At 50.6% G+C, this 16920-nt stretch overlaps 1 protein-coding gene across 1 annotated transcript; it reads right to left on the minus strand.

The window, feature by feature from the left end:
* Window positions 1-448: 448 nt before the first annotated feature.
* Krt71 (keratin 71) lies at window positions 449-9549 on the minus strand. The gene is made up of 9 exons (XM_034516518.2): window positions 9060-9549; window positions 6751-6965; window positions 5738-5798; window positions 5256-5351; window positions 4546-4710; window positions 4192-4317; window positions 2705-2925; window positions 1909-1943; window positions 449-1174 (listed from the first exon to the last, which is right to left on the minus strand). The coding sequence occupies exons 1-9, from the start codon at window positions 9501-9503 to the stop codon at window positions 963-965; spliced, it is 1575 nt and encodes a 524-aa protein (XP_034372409.1). The 5' UTR covers window positions 9504-9549; the 3' UTR covers window positions 449-962.
* Between the last annotated feature and the right edge of the window lie 7371 nt (window positions 9550-16920).

Here is a 16920-nt window from a genome sequence, read left to right on the forward strand (position 1 = left end):
TAGTATAGTGAAGAGCAGGGCAGCTGCAGATACCAGCCTGCCTGCCATGAAAGACCCCAGAAAGGGGTCAGGGTTCCTACCAAGACACAGTTCAGAGACCTGTTGACACCCTTTCTGTCTCTGCCACCGACTCCTCTGTCCAGCCTGTTCTCTGCATTTCCCACCTGCAGCCTCAGTGAGGCCCCTCCTTCTGCCAAGTATGCTGATACTTTGTTATTTGGGGTCTACATTGTTACTCACTCTACTCACAGTGGCAGCACACAGTGGGTGAGGGGGGCTTGCCCACAGTGGCAGCACACAGTGGGGGGAAGGGGAGCTTGCCCACAGTAGCAGCACACAGTCAGGGGGAGGGGCTTGCACTTCACTGTATTTGTGCTGTACATATGCATATTCACATGATCATTTGACGGAAGACTCAGAGACTAAGCCATCAGATTATGCTGTTTATTGAGAATGCAACAGGGAGGGTTAAAGAATACAAGAGTAACCAAGGCTGTCCCCTTTTCTCTGGTTCTGGGTACAAGAAAGTGAAGACAGAGTTCCTTTACTCTGAGTGGCCCCGCTCAAAATGAGACTGTGCTGGGGTGGGGTGGGCTGGCCTCTCTGAGTTGGTTTTCTGTCAGTCTTCTTGGGTACAGCTAGCTCCTGTCTAGGAGCTGAGACAAAGCTCAGCAGATAAGGAAGCCCAGGTGAAGACCCAAGAAGCCTGGTAGTACGGTGAAGACAGAGGCAAAGGCTGGTGGAAGGGACAGGCTGGACCTGAGCTGAAGCTGAGAAACCCCTGGTGTCTACCAGAAGTACACCACATGGTAGCCCAGAGCTACCCAGGCTCAGAACACTTGGAGGGAGAAGGAGGTTGACTGAGGACACATCCAGGGGCCCAGGAGTGGTACAAGGGAGTAGAAAGGGGGACAACAGGCTAGGGCACAGATGCTGAGGAATCGAGGACACAGGAAGCCCTCTCACCGGCCACCTTTCTTGGAGGGGGTGCTCAGACTGGAGCCCTTTGTTAGGGTATCCTTGTAGTCACTGGCACTTCCTCTGCTCCTGTTCTCCCCACCACGGACACTGCACACTCCAGAGATGCAGCTAGTGCTATTGGCCACGTAGCCACCGCTGACTGTGCTGGGCCGGAAGCCGTAGCCTCCACTGCCACTGGTGCTGCTGATAATGGCTGCAGAGAGAGAGTGGGGGGGGCGGTGGACTCAGACCCACTCAGGCAGAGCTAGGGAAGGGGGTCTCCTATCCCCAAAATAGGCAGGGCTCCATGAGAACCTGATCATAGTCGTGTCTTCATCCTGAGGAGAATATCCCAGAGACACCTTCCCCATGCCCTTGGCTTACTCAATTTAAACCCACTGTGACTGAGTCTTGCCCTGTTGATACTCAAGATCATCTCTCCACCAGGCAACTCACGCACTGACCACTGCCCCTCCTATTAGTGGCTCTGCTAAATCTCCTGCCTCTAACCTCTTTCTCCTGCTGGCTCCCCACAGATGGCAATCCAAGAGAACAGAATGAATCCTGTTGGCTTGAAACACCCCTTCTGGAGTTCTTTCATCCCTGCCTAAATTCCCACTCCAGATCTGACTGTAACTTGCAAACTCAGCCTCGAAAGCCTGACACAGACCCCCAGACATTTTATTAGGATTCCCCCTTTCATTTCCCCCTCTCCTGTGGCAGAGGCTATCTCTTACTTCCATCCTCTGGGAGGCAGAATGATAAAGATAAAGGGCCTTGGGGGTAACAGGAAGTTGGGAGAGCTGCTCTGTCCCTGCCCTCTGGCTTTCTGACCTCGTCCTTTTCCTTTTTATTTCTTAGACCCCTCATCTACACCCACAGGGTGTGACTAAGGCCCTTTCCAGTATCCAGTGCCTCTGACTCAGATCCAGGCCCACTGGTACTTACAGATGCTGACAGGGGAAGAATATTCTCCAGACATCCTGTTTAGGGAGAAAAGTAAAATCAGAAAGAGCTTCCTACAGTATCTTCTAAGCCACTTTCCCCTTCAGACTGAGATGTGCCTTCTGGACCCAATGGGTACCTGTAGACACTCCAGGACTGCTTTAGCTCAGGCACAGCCTGAGGAGCTATGGAGGCCACCCCTCCACACTGGGGAGTAAGCAGGCAACACACTGGATCGAATTATAGATGTTAAGAGGTGCATACATGAGGACTGTACTGTCCACTCCCACCACGGTGAGCCTTCTCATACCTAGTACACTGGGAAGCTGGAGTGGCTGGCTAGCCTAGCACACCTACAGTGTACCTGTGATGGTAAGGAGTGGGGACACGGAAGCCTAATAGAGAAATGGGGTTCAGAAGACAAGAGAAGTAGGAGGCTCCCAGATACTCTGGCAGGTTGTAATGGCTGAATGTGCTGATACAGCTTTAGTATAGCCCACTGCAGCACAGCACCCAGGATGGGGTGAGCATTCAGCCTTCATGAATATGCCTGCTACTTTTTTGAGATAGTTTTATGTAACCTCAAACTCACTATGTAGTCAGGGGTGACCCCAAACCTCTTATGCCCCCATGACCACCTCACAAAAGCTGAGACATAGGGAAAGCATCACCATGTCCAGTTGTACACAGCTCTGATGATTAAACTCAGGCTTCACACATGCTTGGCAGGCGCTCTACCGGCTGACCTGCATCTCCAGCCCAGCTGATACTCCTAATTGCCCAAACACACTCTGCACACCTGCATTCCTCGCTCTCCAGCAGTTTGCGGTAGGTGGCGATCTCCATGTCCAGGGCCAACTTTAGGCTCATGAGCTCCTGGTATTCACGCAGCATCCTGGCCAGCTCCTCCTTGGCTTGGTGCAGGGCACCTTCCAGCTCATCCAGCTTGGCCCGGGCATCCTTGAGAGCACTGTCTCCTCGCTGTTCAGCATCAGCGATGGCCGTCTCCAGGTTAGAAGCCTACAATCAAAGAAGTTAGAAAACAGAAGCAGGCATGGGCATTGTCTGCTGCCAAACCCCTCACATTCAGTAAAATACAGTAGCAAACGCCAACTTCATTGGATGCACGCCTGGCTTCTGCCCTGGCTGGAAGGGGCTGGCAAGCCCTGCTGGATCTCAGCTATGCACCTATTCCCAGACATCTGTGGTGAGGAGAAAGCATGCTCCCTGCCTTCTAGAGACCACAACCACCTCAGTGCCAGACACTGATCACCAAGCAATCATTCACAGTGAATAAGTGGCTATCTGAGTTGCTTAGGGCCCCAGAGGAGCAGAGCAATATTGCAAGACAATGTGCTAGAATGTAGCTATTAGATGCAACCAGCCTACAGGTGAGGGTCACCAGAAGGAGAGTCTCCAGAATAAGTTATTTGCCAGGTGCTCAGTGTGCACCCAGCACTTCGCTCGCTCGGCACATGCATCCCACGCCTCACCTCATTTGCTCCTTATGACCTCCCGTGAAGTAAGGAGGGGTGACTTGCACACATGGTCCCAGAGCTGCTGTGCTAAAGCCCGTAGGAAGAATGTGGGATAGGGGTCTAGAAGCTACAGATCTCACACCCTCACCATGCCTCCCCTCATCTGGTACAGAGAGAAGGTTGCTCCTAGGGGGTCTTTGTTGGACTTAGATGTAGTAGGATGGTGGGCACGGCTGTCCTCTCATTCTATCTGCATTTTCTGTCCCCACTGCTAACATGGGGCTTACCGCTGCATCTGTACATCACTGGGGACTCCCCAAGTCCACTTCCCTTTTCGGCTGCATCAATAATATTTATTTATTTATTTATTTATTTATTTAGCTAATGCTATGTGTAGGCAAAGCTCAAGAAGCTGAGGGGGGAGTATGAAGCAGCCCGTGCCCTGACTCCTTTCAGTCTAAAGAGTGTGGGGGACAGGCAGCTGTCAGGAGGAACTGCCAAAAGCTGTGAATAGATCAGGGAGCACAGCCTGGGGGAGCACAGCCTGGGGGAGCACAGCTGGGGGAGGAGGTACAGCCCAGCCCATAAGCCAGGGAAGACTTCCTGAGGGAGAAGAGAATATTCAAGGAGAGGAGCTTAGAGTGAGAAGAGAAGAAGGAAGTAGCCCAGAGATGTCCACATGCTGAGGCAGTGACCTCACTGGTATCTTCTCTTGTTGCTGGAGACCTCTGGGAAGCTAAGGCCCTCAAGGAACTCACATGCACTCCGCCAGGCTCACTGCCCCTGGCCACGGGCCAGAGCTCCTCACCTGTTTCTTTGCATTCTCAATCTCTGAGCGGAGTCTCTGGATGAACCGGGTCAGCTCGGTGATTTCATTTTTGGTGTTTTTGAGGTCATCTCCATGGCGGCCGGCTGCCAGCTGCAGCTCCTGGAACTGGAAAGCCCAAAGCACAGAGATGGGTAAGTAGTGTGATAGCATGGCTTCTGTGAGGTCTCTGCATCCCTGAAGGGTCATGGCAGCAGGGCACAGGGGACTCTGACTTTAGCATTGACTCTTATTGGACATATCAGGTTTATCCCTCATATAATAGAGTCACTCCACCTGACATCTCCCACCTGACACCCCCCTCCTGACACCCCCAGCCCAGTCTCAGCTTCTCACCTTGGTCTGGTACAGGGCTTCGGCTTCAGCCTTGCTCTTCAGGGCGATGTCCTCATACTGGGCACGAACCTCATCGATGATGCTGTCCAGATCCAGGTTCCTATTGTTGTCCATGGACAAGATGACAGACATGTCGCTGATGTGGGACTGGATCTGAGCCATCTCCTACAGGCACCATGAGCAGAGGACTGTATTAGCTTGACCACTGTCAAATTCTAGCGATATCACATAGAGCCTGAAACACAGGACTGTGAGCTTTGTGTGTAAAGAAAATACCTTGTTGGGCCCTAGGCAGATTCTGCTGCCTTGAAATGAAGCCTCAGGATAGAGAGGGGCTCTCGGCAATAACATGCAAAGGTGCTTGGCCAACTGAGAGGCCTCCTTGATAGCTCTGTGACTCTCACAGGCCCTAAACTAGATTTTTAGCCACTGGCTACTCTGAAGAATAGGGTGCAAACACCATGAGAATAGGGTGCCAAGCCGGGCAGTGGTGGCACGCGCCTTTAATCCCAGCACTTTAATCCCAGCACTGCAGAGGCAGGCAGATTTCTGAGTTAGAGGCCAGCCTGGTCTACAGAGTGAGTTCCAGGACAGCCAGGGCTACACAGAAAAACCCTGTCTCGAAAAACCAGAGAGAGAGAGAGAGAGAGAGAGAGAGAGAGAGAGAGAGAGAGAGAGAGAGAGAGAGAATAGGGTGCCAAGAGACTTACGGCTTCGAACAGACACTTGAAGAATTTGATGTCCTGGTCCATGGTGTCCACCTTGGCCTGCAGTTCCACCTTGTTGGCATAAGCTGCATCCACATCCTGAAAGAAAACCCAGCAATCCACAGTCACCTCAGTTAGGTGACACCCAGATCACCCCAGCTGCCTGGCTGGAGACATTATCTTCTCCCAGGTGGCTCATGAGGAAGGCAGTGGGGACAGCTGAAGGCACAGACCCAACTTCCCATCATGAGAACCTCTTCCATGATTAGGAATATGGTTGACCCTCAGAAAGGGTATTGCAGTGAAAGAACATCTGAGCCAAGTCCCATGGGTGCAGGGAGCCCCTTATGCTGGTTCTTCCCTGTCAACCTGCCTGTCATTCCTTCTCCTGGACACTGTGGTCCCCTTGTTATTTCTGCACCATCTCACTTAGAAACTGATGGTAAAGCTATGGTAGCCTCTCTGGCCAGATACCTTCCACTCACCTTCTTCAGCAGCACAAACTCATTCTCTGCAGCTGTCCGCCGGTTGATCTCCTCCTCATACCTGTGGGAAGGGCGGGGATCATAGCTTACATCCTTCACCCAGGGGAGACCTTGAACACATAGAAAAATGCCAGGCTATGGGGCATAGAGAATTGAAGGGATAGCCAAGCAAAGAAGGCTTCCTGGAGGAGAGGATGATGGCAAAGTTTGGAAGAAGATCCATCTTGGAAAATGAGGAAGCACGTGGAGCAGATGGCCTTTGGGAAACCTCGGAGGATGCAGGAAGCAAGCTGCCTCACACCAAATGTGAGCAGTGCTCCAGGTTATCAAGAATTCTCATGCCACTTCTCAACATAAAAGCTCTGAGAATGTGAAAAGTTTGCTCATGGTTGACCTCAAACCAGAGCTCTGACACTGCCCAGCTACCTGGAAGTTTGTCCCTGGTGTCAGTCTGGAGGCTATGGGTCAGGAAGCTCATGTGTAATGGTTGGTTGACACAAGCTAATGTCATCAGAGATGACAGTTGAGGAAATGCCTCCATGAGATCCAGCTGTAGGGCATTTTCTCAATTAGTGATCAATGGTGGAGGGCCCAGCCATGGTGGGTGGTGTGCTCCCTGGTCTGGTAGTCCTCAGTTCTATAAGAATCAGGCTGAGCAAGCCAGGAGAAGCAAGCCAGTAAGCAGCACCCCTCTCTGGCCTCTGCATCAGCTCCTGCCTCCAGGTTCCAGCCCTGCTTGAGTTCCAGTCCTGCTTCCTTCAGTGATGAACAGGGCCATGAAAGTATAAGTTGAATACACCCTTTTCTCCCCAACTTGCTTTTTGGTCATGGCGTTTCACCACAACACACCAAAACCCTGACTAAGACAACGTTCTGGGTTTCTGATGTGGTGACTCTACTTGGTATGACCTAGAACATACAAACTCATCACCTCCGAAACTTTGAAACCAAATGTTTAAGCCCTTCAAATGGACAGGGCACGCTGTCCTGCGTCAGGTTCCCTCCTCACTCACTTCTTCTTGTAGTCCTCCACCACGTCACGCACGTTCCTCAGCTCAGAGTCCAGCCTCACTCTGTCCCCAGACAGTGTCTCCAGCTGCTTCCGCATGTTGCTGATGTAGCCCTCGAGGATGGGCTCCAGGTTGTTCTTGCAGTTGTTCAAGTCCAGCTGCTGCAGAAGCTCCCACTTGGTCTCCAGCACCTGGTTCTGCTGCTCCAGGAAGCGCACCTGGAACCCAAATCCAGCAGATGTTGAGCCCCACAGAATTCATCATAGTTGACATGCAAAGCCGTTGTGGTCAGTGCTCTGGATGCATCTTTCCCATTACCCCTCTACAGCTGTAAGAGGTGGGCACATCGTGAGACATGATCAGTGGAGAAGAAACTGAGGCATAAGAATGTTTGCTTCTTTCCAGGGTCTAGAAATTTCTTCAAGGGTAGAGCTCAGAACTAAGCATAGACAGGCATCCCCTCACTGAGAACATCCAATCAACCAGAGCCCACTGTGGCCAAGCCAGACTAAGGTAGGAACATGCCAGAAATAGTAGAATAGGGCCAGGCTGGATATATCTGTCTGGAAAGGCCACCCACTCTGAAGATGGGGTGCAGCCCCTGTCTATGACATGTCAGAGCACAGTGAGGTTAAGGCCAAGAGCTTCTGGGAATTTCAGAATCCCACACCAGACCTCTGCTCACTGATGCTGTCTCCTGAGCAGCTCTCAGAACCATGCTCTGGGGCAAGTACAACACATGGAACCAGATGGACAGACAGACAGAACCTGATCCTCACCAGACCATGGAACTTAGCATATACTTCTATCTGGTTACAATTTTTAAAATTTGACTTCTTTCCTTAGCATTCGTGCGCACAGGCACATTTATGGAAGGCTGTGTTCACAGAATGTGGAAATACTGCCTGGAATTCTATACTGAGAGGAGACTGCACTGAACTGCTGGTTTCTAAAGATCATCCAGTACTTGGCTTGGTTTAACCGATCTGCACTTCTTCCTGAGCTGAGCCTCACCTAGGACAACACAGTACCCAGCATGCCACTAGACATGAGTAGTTCACCATAGGAGTGGACATCTCTTCTCTGTCTGAGGTTGTGAGGTCACAGTGTTTCTGGGACCAAAGCTCCTCAAGAGCTGACCAGGCTCTGGATCCCCTTCCCCCTCCCCAAGAGGCAGGAACCTCCCACCCAAATCCTCAGACTTTGATTGTCTAGATGTGAGTAGCCCATAGGACAAGAAGCTGCAGCTCCAGCCTTGGCACCTCTGAGACTGCGCTGACGGTGGGGCCTCTACACAGGAGGACTAGCGCTGGGGCAGGGGTCTGCTTTCATGGCCCCAAGGTCCAGGACTATGAAATTTGACTGTCATAGAGCCACCACATCCCTCTCATCTCTGCCCCTAGACCTGGAGGTAAGAGTCTGAGGGTGAACTCTCACTGTGCCTGTCCTGCAAATGGCTGTAGGTGTTGCTGACCCAGAAGCTAAGGGAAGCTGTCTTTCAGATGCCACAGCAGACATCCTGACTGAGAGCGGATCCCTTGAGGTCTTGTACAGATCTGAGGTTCTTTTTCTTCCCAGAACCCTTTCCCAAAAACAACAGCCCCAGTTTGGGGAGGACTTGGTCTGAGCCACCGTTTGAGGAGGACTTAGCCTGAGCCAGGCATTGTGCCAAGATCTTCGCATGAGATTTCTTTTCTAAACTGACAGAAGCCTCAGAGGAGGGTCATGATTTCCACACTAGAGGGAAGGACATAGGACCCAGATGAAACAAGTAATTTTCCCCCAAAGCCTGCCAAGTCTGACTCTAGAGTATCTCTACCCCTATCTTGCAGGAGAGCCCTTGACCACTAAACAAACACCCCCAGTGGAGACATCCTTTAGCCTAAAGGGCCTGGGTGACCACACACCTGATCCATCAGTCAGGTGACTAGGGAACAAGATCAGCCTGAGAGGAAGACAGGCTCTTTGGAGCCTGAGGCTGATTCTTTCCCTGGTCTTTACTGTGTACAGCCAGTGTGACCACAAGGCTTAACAATGGTACCAACCTAGGTCTTCACAGCAAGGCCCATATCTCTTTCCCAGGGTTCCCCCGTGAGTGTCCCTGAAAGCCTCTACCAGCAGAAACTACCTCTGCAAGTGTTCTCTATCCGGACAGCAGAGAATCTTTTACAAGATATTAAGGTTACAGAATGTACCAGCCTCGTGTACAGTAAGTGTACCAACTTCAATGCCTCTTGAGGGATTAAAGATAGCCTACTCCGAGCAGATGAGAGAAGAGCTGTTTCCAGGTCCCTGTGTCCCAGCAGACTCACCTTGTCAATGAAAGAGGCAAACTTGTTGTTCAGTGCCTTGATCTGCTCCCGCTCCTGGGCGCGCACCTTCTGGATCTCAGGGTCCAGCTCCACGTTGAGTGGAGCTAGAAGGCTCTCATTGACTGTGACCTGGTGGATACCGCCAGGCGGGCACACAGTCGGGCACACGGGTCCCAGGGCCACACTACCAAAGATACTTCCGGCAAAGCCACTGGCCCGGTTCCTGCCAAATCCAAAAGCTCCGTTCTTCCCGCTGCCACTAGCCATGTTGAAAGTGATGCTCCTGGCGCCTCCCAGGCTGTAGAGACTCCGACTGCCAAAGCCCCCGCTGAGCCCTTTGCCTCCTGCCCTGTAGGAGGATGAGCTTCCCCCGGACAACACTGCAGAGCAACCGCTGAAGCCCCTGTTGCCGGCTCCAGACTTGCAGCTGTATTGGCGACTCATGTTGTTGGTAGAGATAGATGGAGTAGAGGTGCAGGAGGAAGGCAGATCCCACGAAGGTTGTGTTGGCTGTAGTGAGGACCAACAGGTGCCTTTATATACGCTTGCCATTGGTCTAGCAGATGGGCAGTGGAGAGCTTAATTCGTGGGTTTGGCTTGCCTGGAAGCAAGAAGTCATTTTCTCTGTGCTGAGCCAGAGATCGGCCCTCCCCACCTCTGAAACAACATGAAACTGTTAAATTGCTGGGCTTGCAAACTGCGCTCTGGTAATTTGGGCCTTATCTAATTAACCCGCTGTTATAAGGTAATTTGCCCCAGGCCACAGCCTCCCCAGGGGAATGTCACCACCACTCCACCATCTCCAAGATTCATCTCTCTGTGGCTGGCTTTCTTGCAGCGGGGTTCAGAAGACAGAGATGGCGTAGACATTTTGGACAGAGCAGGTCACTAAGTACAATGCCCAAGGACTCTACCACAGCTGTATCCTCTGGCTTAGAAAGGGGAAGCCCAGTTGGGCAGATTTTCTCCCCAGGCCTCCTGCAGATATAAACCATGAAGAGAATTGGGTCTCTCTTTTGGAGTACCAGGGTGACGGGACCCTATCTTTAGCATGGGACCTGAGCAGCCCAGGCCACGACAGTTGTGAGCTCATGACAACCGTGTGTTTAATCACACTTTCTGCAGAGCTAGAGGTCCCCAGTACACCTTTCAAACCCTGTAGTAAATTTGATAAGGGGCTGAAGAAAGAGACAAGCCTCTGGTCCTTGGGGAAAATCAAAAGTCAAGAGAGTGGAGTTCAGTGGGGACTCCACAGGCAGACAGCACAGTGGACCACCACAGTCTGAAGAGTTCAAAGGGCACAGGAGTTCCAGTTCATCATGCCTCTCTGCTGCCATGTTAATTTGCACGTTCACAGTAAGGGCAGGAATCAGTTGTCATCCATGGGCCCTAGCTCCAGCTACTACTGCCCAGGCCTAGGAATTGAGGAGTCCAGCCTGGTTGGGGCCATTCCTAGGCATCCAAACTTCACACAGCTAAGGTCAGAAAGCCCTCAACGGGAATACAAGTGTACACCACAACAGTTTCGTTGTTGTTGTTTTCTGTTGCTGTTGTTTGTTTGGTGTGTGTTCCCTGTCTGCAGTCCCCTCTATCCCGAGTCAACAGCTTTCATGATGGGCCCCAGTTCCTCCACTGATCATTCTGTGCAGCCCATGGCTGCCTCATTCCTGGAGAACGGCCTCCCTCAAAGTTCCCTGATACAGCCCCACAGTCAGGTGAGGCTCTCAGCTGCGTAGGACTCTAAAGGGAGAAAAACCTGAACACGGTCTGGGCTAGGGCTCTATCTGGATTCAGTGGGCACGGAGCCCACTCTCTCCTCCCCTGTGTTCCTTTCCATTTCCTCCTGCCATCTTATCTTTATCGCTGAAATCAAAACATCATAGCTTACTCCCTCCAGCCTCTTTTCTCCCCTCCCAACGACAGCTAGGTCTGAGCTCCGCTCCCCTCTCTCTGTCCTAGGCCTGCTCTTGGATACATAGTAACGACTTCCTCACCGCTCCTCAGGTGTCCACACCACGCACCATGTTAGCTTCCTTTGTGAGGATAGATAGAGCTTCTCCAGATCAGAGATACCCAGAATGGCCCTCTCCTCCCCCAGCCCCTGCTTCCCCCGTTAGCCTCCATTCAGTTCCCACGGAATGTCTGTGTAACACTGATGGGCTTGTCCGTGCTCTCAGAGCACAGCCCTGGTGCAGAATCCCTGTCAACGGCTTTGCCAGCTACACAATCCTCTGATATACATGGCAACATCCCTGCCCAGCCAGCCGTGTCCTGCATTCTCTGCTCCTACCCATGCACTGTTGCTTGCTGCTTCCCCTTCGTCCATGGACACCTCATCCTCTGGCCTCATCTTCAGTGCTCCCAATGTTTACCCAAGCTATCCCTGACCACTTCTGTCCCCACCTCTGGCACACATCCCTCTTCTCTGAAATTCTGCTTAAACTCCAGGCTTCTGGCCTCGCCTGTCTGTTCTACACTCTGGTCTTCTGTCCATGACATCTACATGAGAGAAATGGTATTTTCTGAGCATGATGCAGGTCCAGGAGCCAGTGATGCCTCCCTCTATGGGACCCTTGCATCCCTGGACCAGCCCCCTCCCAGTAAGCAGCCACTTGCTGGAGACACAGTAAAGAGCAGAGATGGATGTTAGACTTGTTCACCTGGAGTGGCACCAGATGGTAGCCTGGACCCCAGAGAATCAACTTCCTCTCCACCACCCAGTTTGGCCTTTCTGGTCTCAGCTTCTCCCGTGGAGAATGTAAGAATAGACATTAGCACAGGAGTGGCAAGGATGGCTCCTGTTGTTCCACAGGAAGCAGCCCCTAAGGCCTGACACATTCTTAATGTCCAATAACCGGTGTCAGTGACTAAGGAGCCAGAGGCTGGCCTGCCTTCCCTCCTTCCTCTCCAGCATGGCATCTTCATCAGCACATTCCCACACAGTGGCATGAGGTGCTGAGGACAGGGAAGGGGCGGTGACCCTACAAGCCCCAGGTTCTCCCAGACCGCTGTCGATCCCAGAAAATTGACCATTATGAACAATAATAATAGTAATAGCCACAGCCAACCAAGTGGCTGCCAGAATGAACCTCAGTAGGAAGCACTTTATAGACATTATGTCACATCTATTGATGTTGGCCCATTTATCAAATATTTGTTGGACACCTAACCAACTTCTGATGGAGACAGTCCAAAGCATCCTGCCTCCAAAGAGCTTGTTCTCAGTGTCCCTGAGAGAAGCAGCTCACTAGGTTATTACCAACTCGTTTACACAGTGGCATCAACTAATCAGATCTTGGCCATTAGAAACACAACGCCCAGTGTTGTTGATGAGGATGATAACTGAGGAGGAAGCAACAGAGTTCTGGACCACCCACAGGAAGGGTGGGCCCAGATTGGGTGCCTGGGATGCTTACATTTTGCTAGAGGGTAAAGGGAGGGAGTAAAAAAGACCAAAGTGGAGCCTCAGTTCACAAAGGGCTCTGCCCTTACCTGTGCCATAGTTGGAGAGAATTGTGGGTAGGAGAAGGCAGACTGACCCCATGCTTTGGGAATCCCATGGCCTGATGGTGAAGACCTTACCCACCTGTCCCCACGCAGGTGGCTCTCTGTGAGAGAACTGACTTCTAGTGATGTTTACCTATCCATGCATGTCTTAGGGACACAGTGTTGCTCACCTGTGAAATGGGGAGATGATGGGGATATAGAAATAAAACCCTGAAGATACCAGGAAGATCTGGCTTAGGCATTCAAGGGAAAGGCCAGCTGTTTATCCAATCAACTTGCACACATCCCTCTTCTCTGAAATACTACTGAAACCCTGGCTTCTGGCCTGGCCTGTCTCCTCTGCGTTCTGGTCTTCTGTCCATGATGTCTGCATGAGAGAAATGGTGTTTCCTGAGTGTGATGAGGGTCCCAAGGACCCTCTTTGTGGCTCTTGGCTGTACACTCGGTTCTTTTATTTTGTTTATATGAGTAAATTGTAGTTTTCTCTGCATGTGTGCTTTCGTGTGTGGGGACAATTGGTTGACACATTTGTTTGTGTCCTGTGGCTTTGTTTGGTGTGTCTGTTGTTCCTTTCCAGAGGTCTTGGGCCAATAAGCCTCTTGAGAGAAACATATCTGAGAAACTTGAGCCCATGAGGCTTCAGCTTCAGGGTTGAAGAAGGAATGAGCAAAGAGGCAACCCTTAGGAAACTACCACCACATGGGCCGCCTGCAGGAGAGGCTTTGATTCCAGTCTTCTAAGGGAAGAAGCATTGAATTGATTGTTCTAAGAAGTCAGGAAAGCAGCCCAGGATGGTGGGACACGGGTCATTTGTGAGGAAAAGAAACTCCTGAGTAGGCTGAAGTGATGATAAGTAGAGGGAGACCTTGGGTAGAGAAATTCCAGATCCCAGGCTGTGTGTGAGACAGGGAGCCACTGAAGGCTGTTGAGTCTGAAAGAGCCTAAACTGCACATCTGAGGCAGAATCCATTCCTGTGTGGGTAAAACTGGGAATGGGAGAGGCTAGAGGCACCAGGAGAGGGCTGGGTAGTTTTCTGAGCAAAGTAATTATCTCCAAAATTAGAGAAAATGAGCAGGGTTATTTGATGACATCAGCTCGGGTCCTTGCAGGCGTCCCCGGCTGATGGAGCAGGTTGTGAGTGTGCTGTCTGTGCATCCCCAAAAGGGGTCTCCTTGCATACTTGCATGGCCTCAGGTAGGCAGTGCCCTCAGCCTGAGTCAGCTGGACTAACTGCAGTTCCTAGGGGCCTTGGCCACAATCAGACCACTTGAGGGCAGGACAGGTGTGCTCAGCAGATTTGGACCTTAAAAGGCCAAAGGTGAGCTCACCCCAGGAGCAGGCTATAAAGGACAGGGGCATGCCCTGAATGCAGCTCTGCTCCCACCCAGTCACAATGCGTTCTTGCATTGCAAGATATCATTTGGGCTAGCCCTGTCCCCTGTCACCTCCATTAGCTCTCTGACCAAGACTCTTCTTTTGAGCATGGTTGAGCACCTCCTTCTTTACCTGCTGACTCCACACCTCTGACATAGTGTGTGGACTTGGGACTCTGAGGACCCTTATTATAGTCTCTCTTGGGCCACTCATGACCTATGTAACAGTAGGTAGGGCTTCTACCTTCTCTACATCCCTAATGAGGGGACACCAACATCTGTTCCACCTACTCCCCAAGGTGGATGGAAGATATCTTGTAAATAATAATAATGATGATGACCATGACTGTGCTGGCTCACACTTAGTCAGGGTTCATTGTGCCAGCCATGGTTCTAAGCACCTCACGTATATTAATTCACCTAATCCTCACAACAGCCCCGAAGGCTGCCACTATTATTATCCCTGCTTCTTAAATGAGACATCAATGCTGAAGGAAGTTTGGCAATTTCCTCGAGATAGCACAGCAGGAGGGAAGCTGCACCATAGCTTGGTTATTGGTAGAGCGGCCGTAGCCTGTGACCTGGGCCTCTTATAGCCTGCCTTTCTGTCACACAGATGCCTGGAGCTGGTGCTTGCCCTCCAGGTGCACACACCCAGCTATCATCCCCCAGAGCCTCTGGTTTCTGCCTCTTCTTGTCTAACTCTAGACCCATGGTGGTAAATACCATGCTGTTTGGATCCTGTCCCTCTGTCCCAGAATGCTCATGTCTCTAACTCCAATGGTCTCGTTTCACATATTTTCAAAGTATTATTGCTCAATAAAAGCCTACAAAAGGAGGCAGTGACTCCAGCTGCTGACAGACAGAGTGAGGTAATCATTCATCCTTCCATCCACCCTGAGACCACGAAAGCAGGAGAGGGCTGAGAAGATGTCCCTTCCCAAATGACTCACTCAGCAGTTATCAAACTGCCTCTCCATGCCAGGCATCTGCCATACAGTGATGAAGGAGAACAGCCTGCCTTAGAGGACTTCTCGGCCCAGTAAAGCTTGACCTCTTCTGCTGATTCCTCAATGGAGAGAAGGTTCTAGCAGTGGTTTGATTCTGTGCTTACATTAGCTGGTTGCCGTGGGGTTGAGAATTTCAGCAAGGTTGTACCATAAATACCTGCTCTAATAGGCTAGGAAGGTAGCTCAGCAGACAAAGTGCTTGCCACAAAAATGTGAACAACTGAGTTCAGATGCTAAGCACCTACATAGAAACCAGGCCTGGTGGGATATGCCTGCAATCCTAGTGCTGGGAGGCAGAGATAGGAGGATCCCAGGGGCTTGCTGGCCAATCAGAGTGGCTAAATCCAACTGATGAACACCAAGTTCAAGGAGAGATCCTATAGATAGATAGATGACAGACAGACAGACAGATGATAGATGATAGATAGATAGATAGATAGATAGATAGATAGATGATAGATAGATAGATGATAGATAGACAAACATACAGACAGGTAGACAGAGTGGAGAGCAATAGACAAAGATAACTGAAGTTGAATTATAGCCCAGCTAAATACACAGACACACATATGAACAGGTACACAGGTACACAGATGCACACACACACACACACACACACACACACATATCCTGGTCCAAGCTCCAGGGCTGGGGCCACAGTTCTGTCTGAGAAAGAAATGTTGTAGTTTGTCAGCTCCCATTGCTTCAGCTCACCATTCATCAAGGCGAACACTGGCACTGGGCTACCATCTGTCCTCCATGCCAAGCTGGAGACATAGATAGCCTGTTGAGTAATCAGGTGACTAGTTAATCAGCAGACAAAGTGCTTGCCACAAAAATGTGAACAACTGAGTTCAGATGCCTCATCTGGTGGAAGCCGGTGTCCTGGTTATTTATTTATTGGCCGGCAAAGATGAGCTTGCCCTGCTCAAGGCCAGCTGAATAGAGGGTATGTTGTCCCTGTGCCTTGTGTTAGCCTAGACAGTTTCCCTAGGCATGCCATTTGATGAATCATGGAAGGACTGGGAACTTAAGTCTAGGGACACAGTTTCTCAAGCCTCTTTAGTCTAACACGCTCACATTCAATTTTAGTTTTATTGAAATGAAATTTATAGACCATTAAACTAACCATCTCGGTGAACAGTTAAGTGACATTTCTATGTTCCCAATGGTACAGACACTCAGCTCTGCCTAATTTCAAAACATGCCATCACCCCAAAGAAAGCTCTGGGTCCATTGCCACCAATCTGCTACTCCACCTGTTTCTGAATATTTGGATTTCCTAATCTGTACACTTTCTATGAATGGATCATGCAATGGGGAAAACCACTTCTCTCTCCCTCTCCTCCTCCCTCTCCCCCTCCTTCTCCTCTTCTCTCTCTCTCTCTCTCTCTCTCTCTCTCTCTCTCTCTCTCTCTCTTGTGTGTATGTGTCCCAGTCTCTCTGTCTCTGTCCCTCTCCCTGTCTGTCTGTCTCTCTGCTTCTGTCTCTCTCTGTCTCTCTTTGTCTCTCTGTCTCTGTATCTCTCTCTGTCTCTCTGTATCTCTCTCTGACTCTCTGTCTCTCTGTCTCTGTATCTCTCTTTGTCTCTCTCTGTCTCTCTGTCTTTGTCTCTCTCTGTATTTCTCTTTGTCTCTCTGTCTCTCTTTGTCTCTGTCTCTCTCTGCCTCTCTGTCTCTGTCTCTCTCTCTGTCTGTCTCTCTCCGTGTGTCTCTGTCTCGCTCTCTCTCTCTCTTTCTCTCTCTCTCTCTCTCTCTCTCTCTCTTCCTTCTTTTATTTAACATGATTTTCCCCAGGACTCACTCACACTGTAACAGATAGTGCCACGGCATTTCTTCTCATGGATAAAAAAATTAGTCATTGTAAGTATATACTGTACCTCAGTTTTCTGTTCACTCACTGACAGATGTTTGGGTTGTTTTGTATAGTACAGCTCTGAGCTTCCATGTTACATGTACTGTTGAAATATC

This window comes from Arvicanthis niloticus, chromosome 13 (genome assembly GCF_011762505.2).
Source record: "Arvicanthis niloticus isolate mArvNil1 chromosome 13, mArvNil1.pat.X, whole genome shotgun sequence".
NCBI lineage: Eukaryota > Metazoa > Chordata > Mammalia > Rodentia > Muridae > Arvicanthis > Arvicanthis niloticus.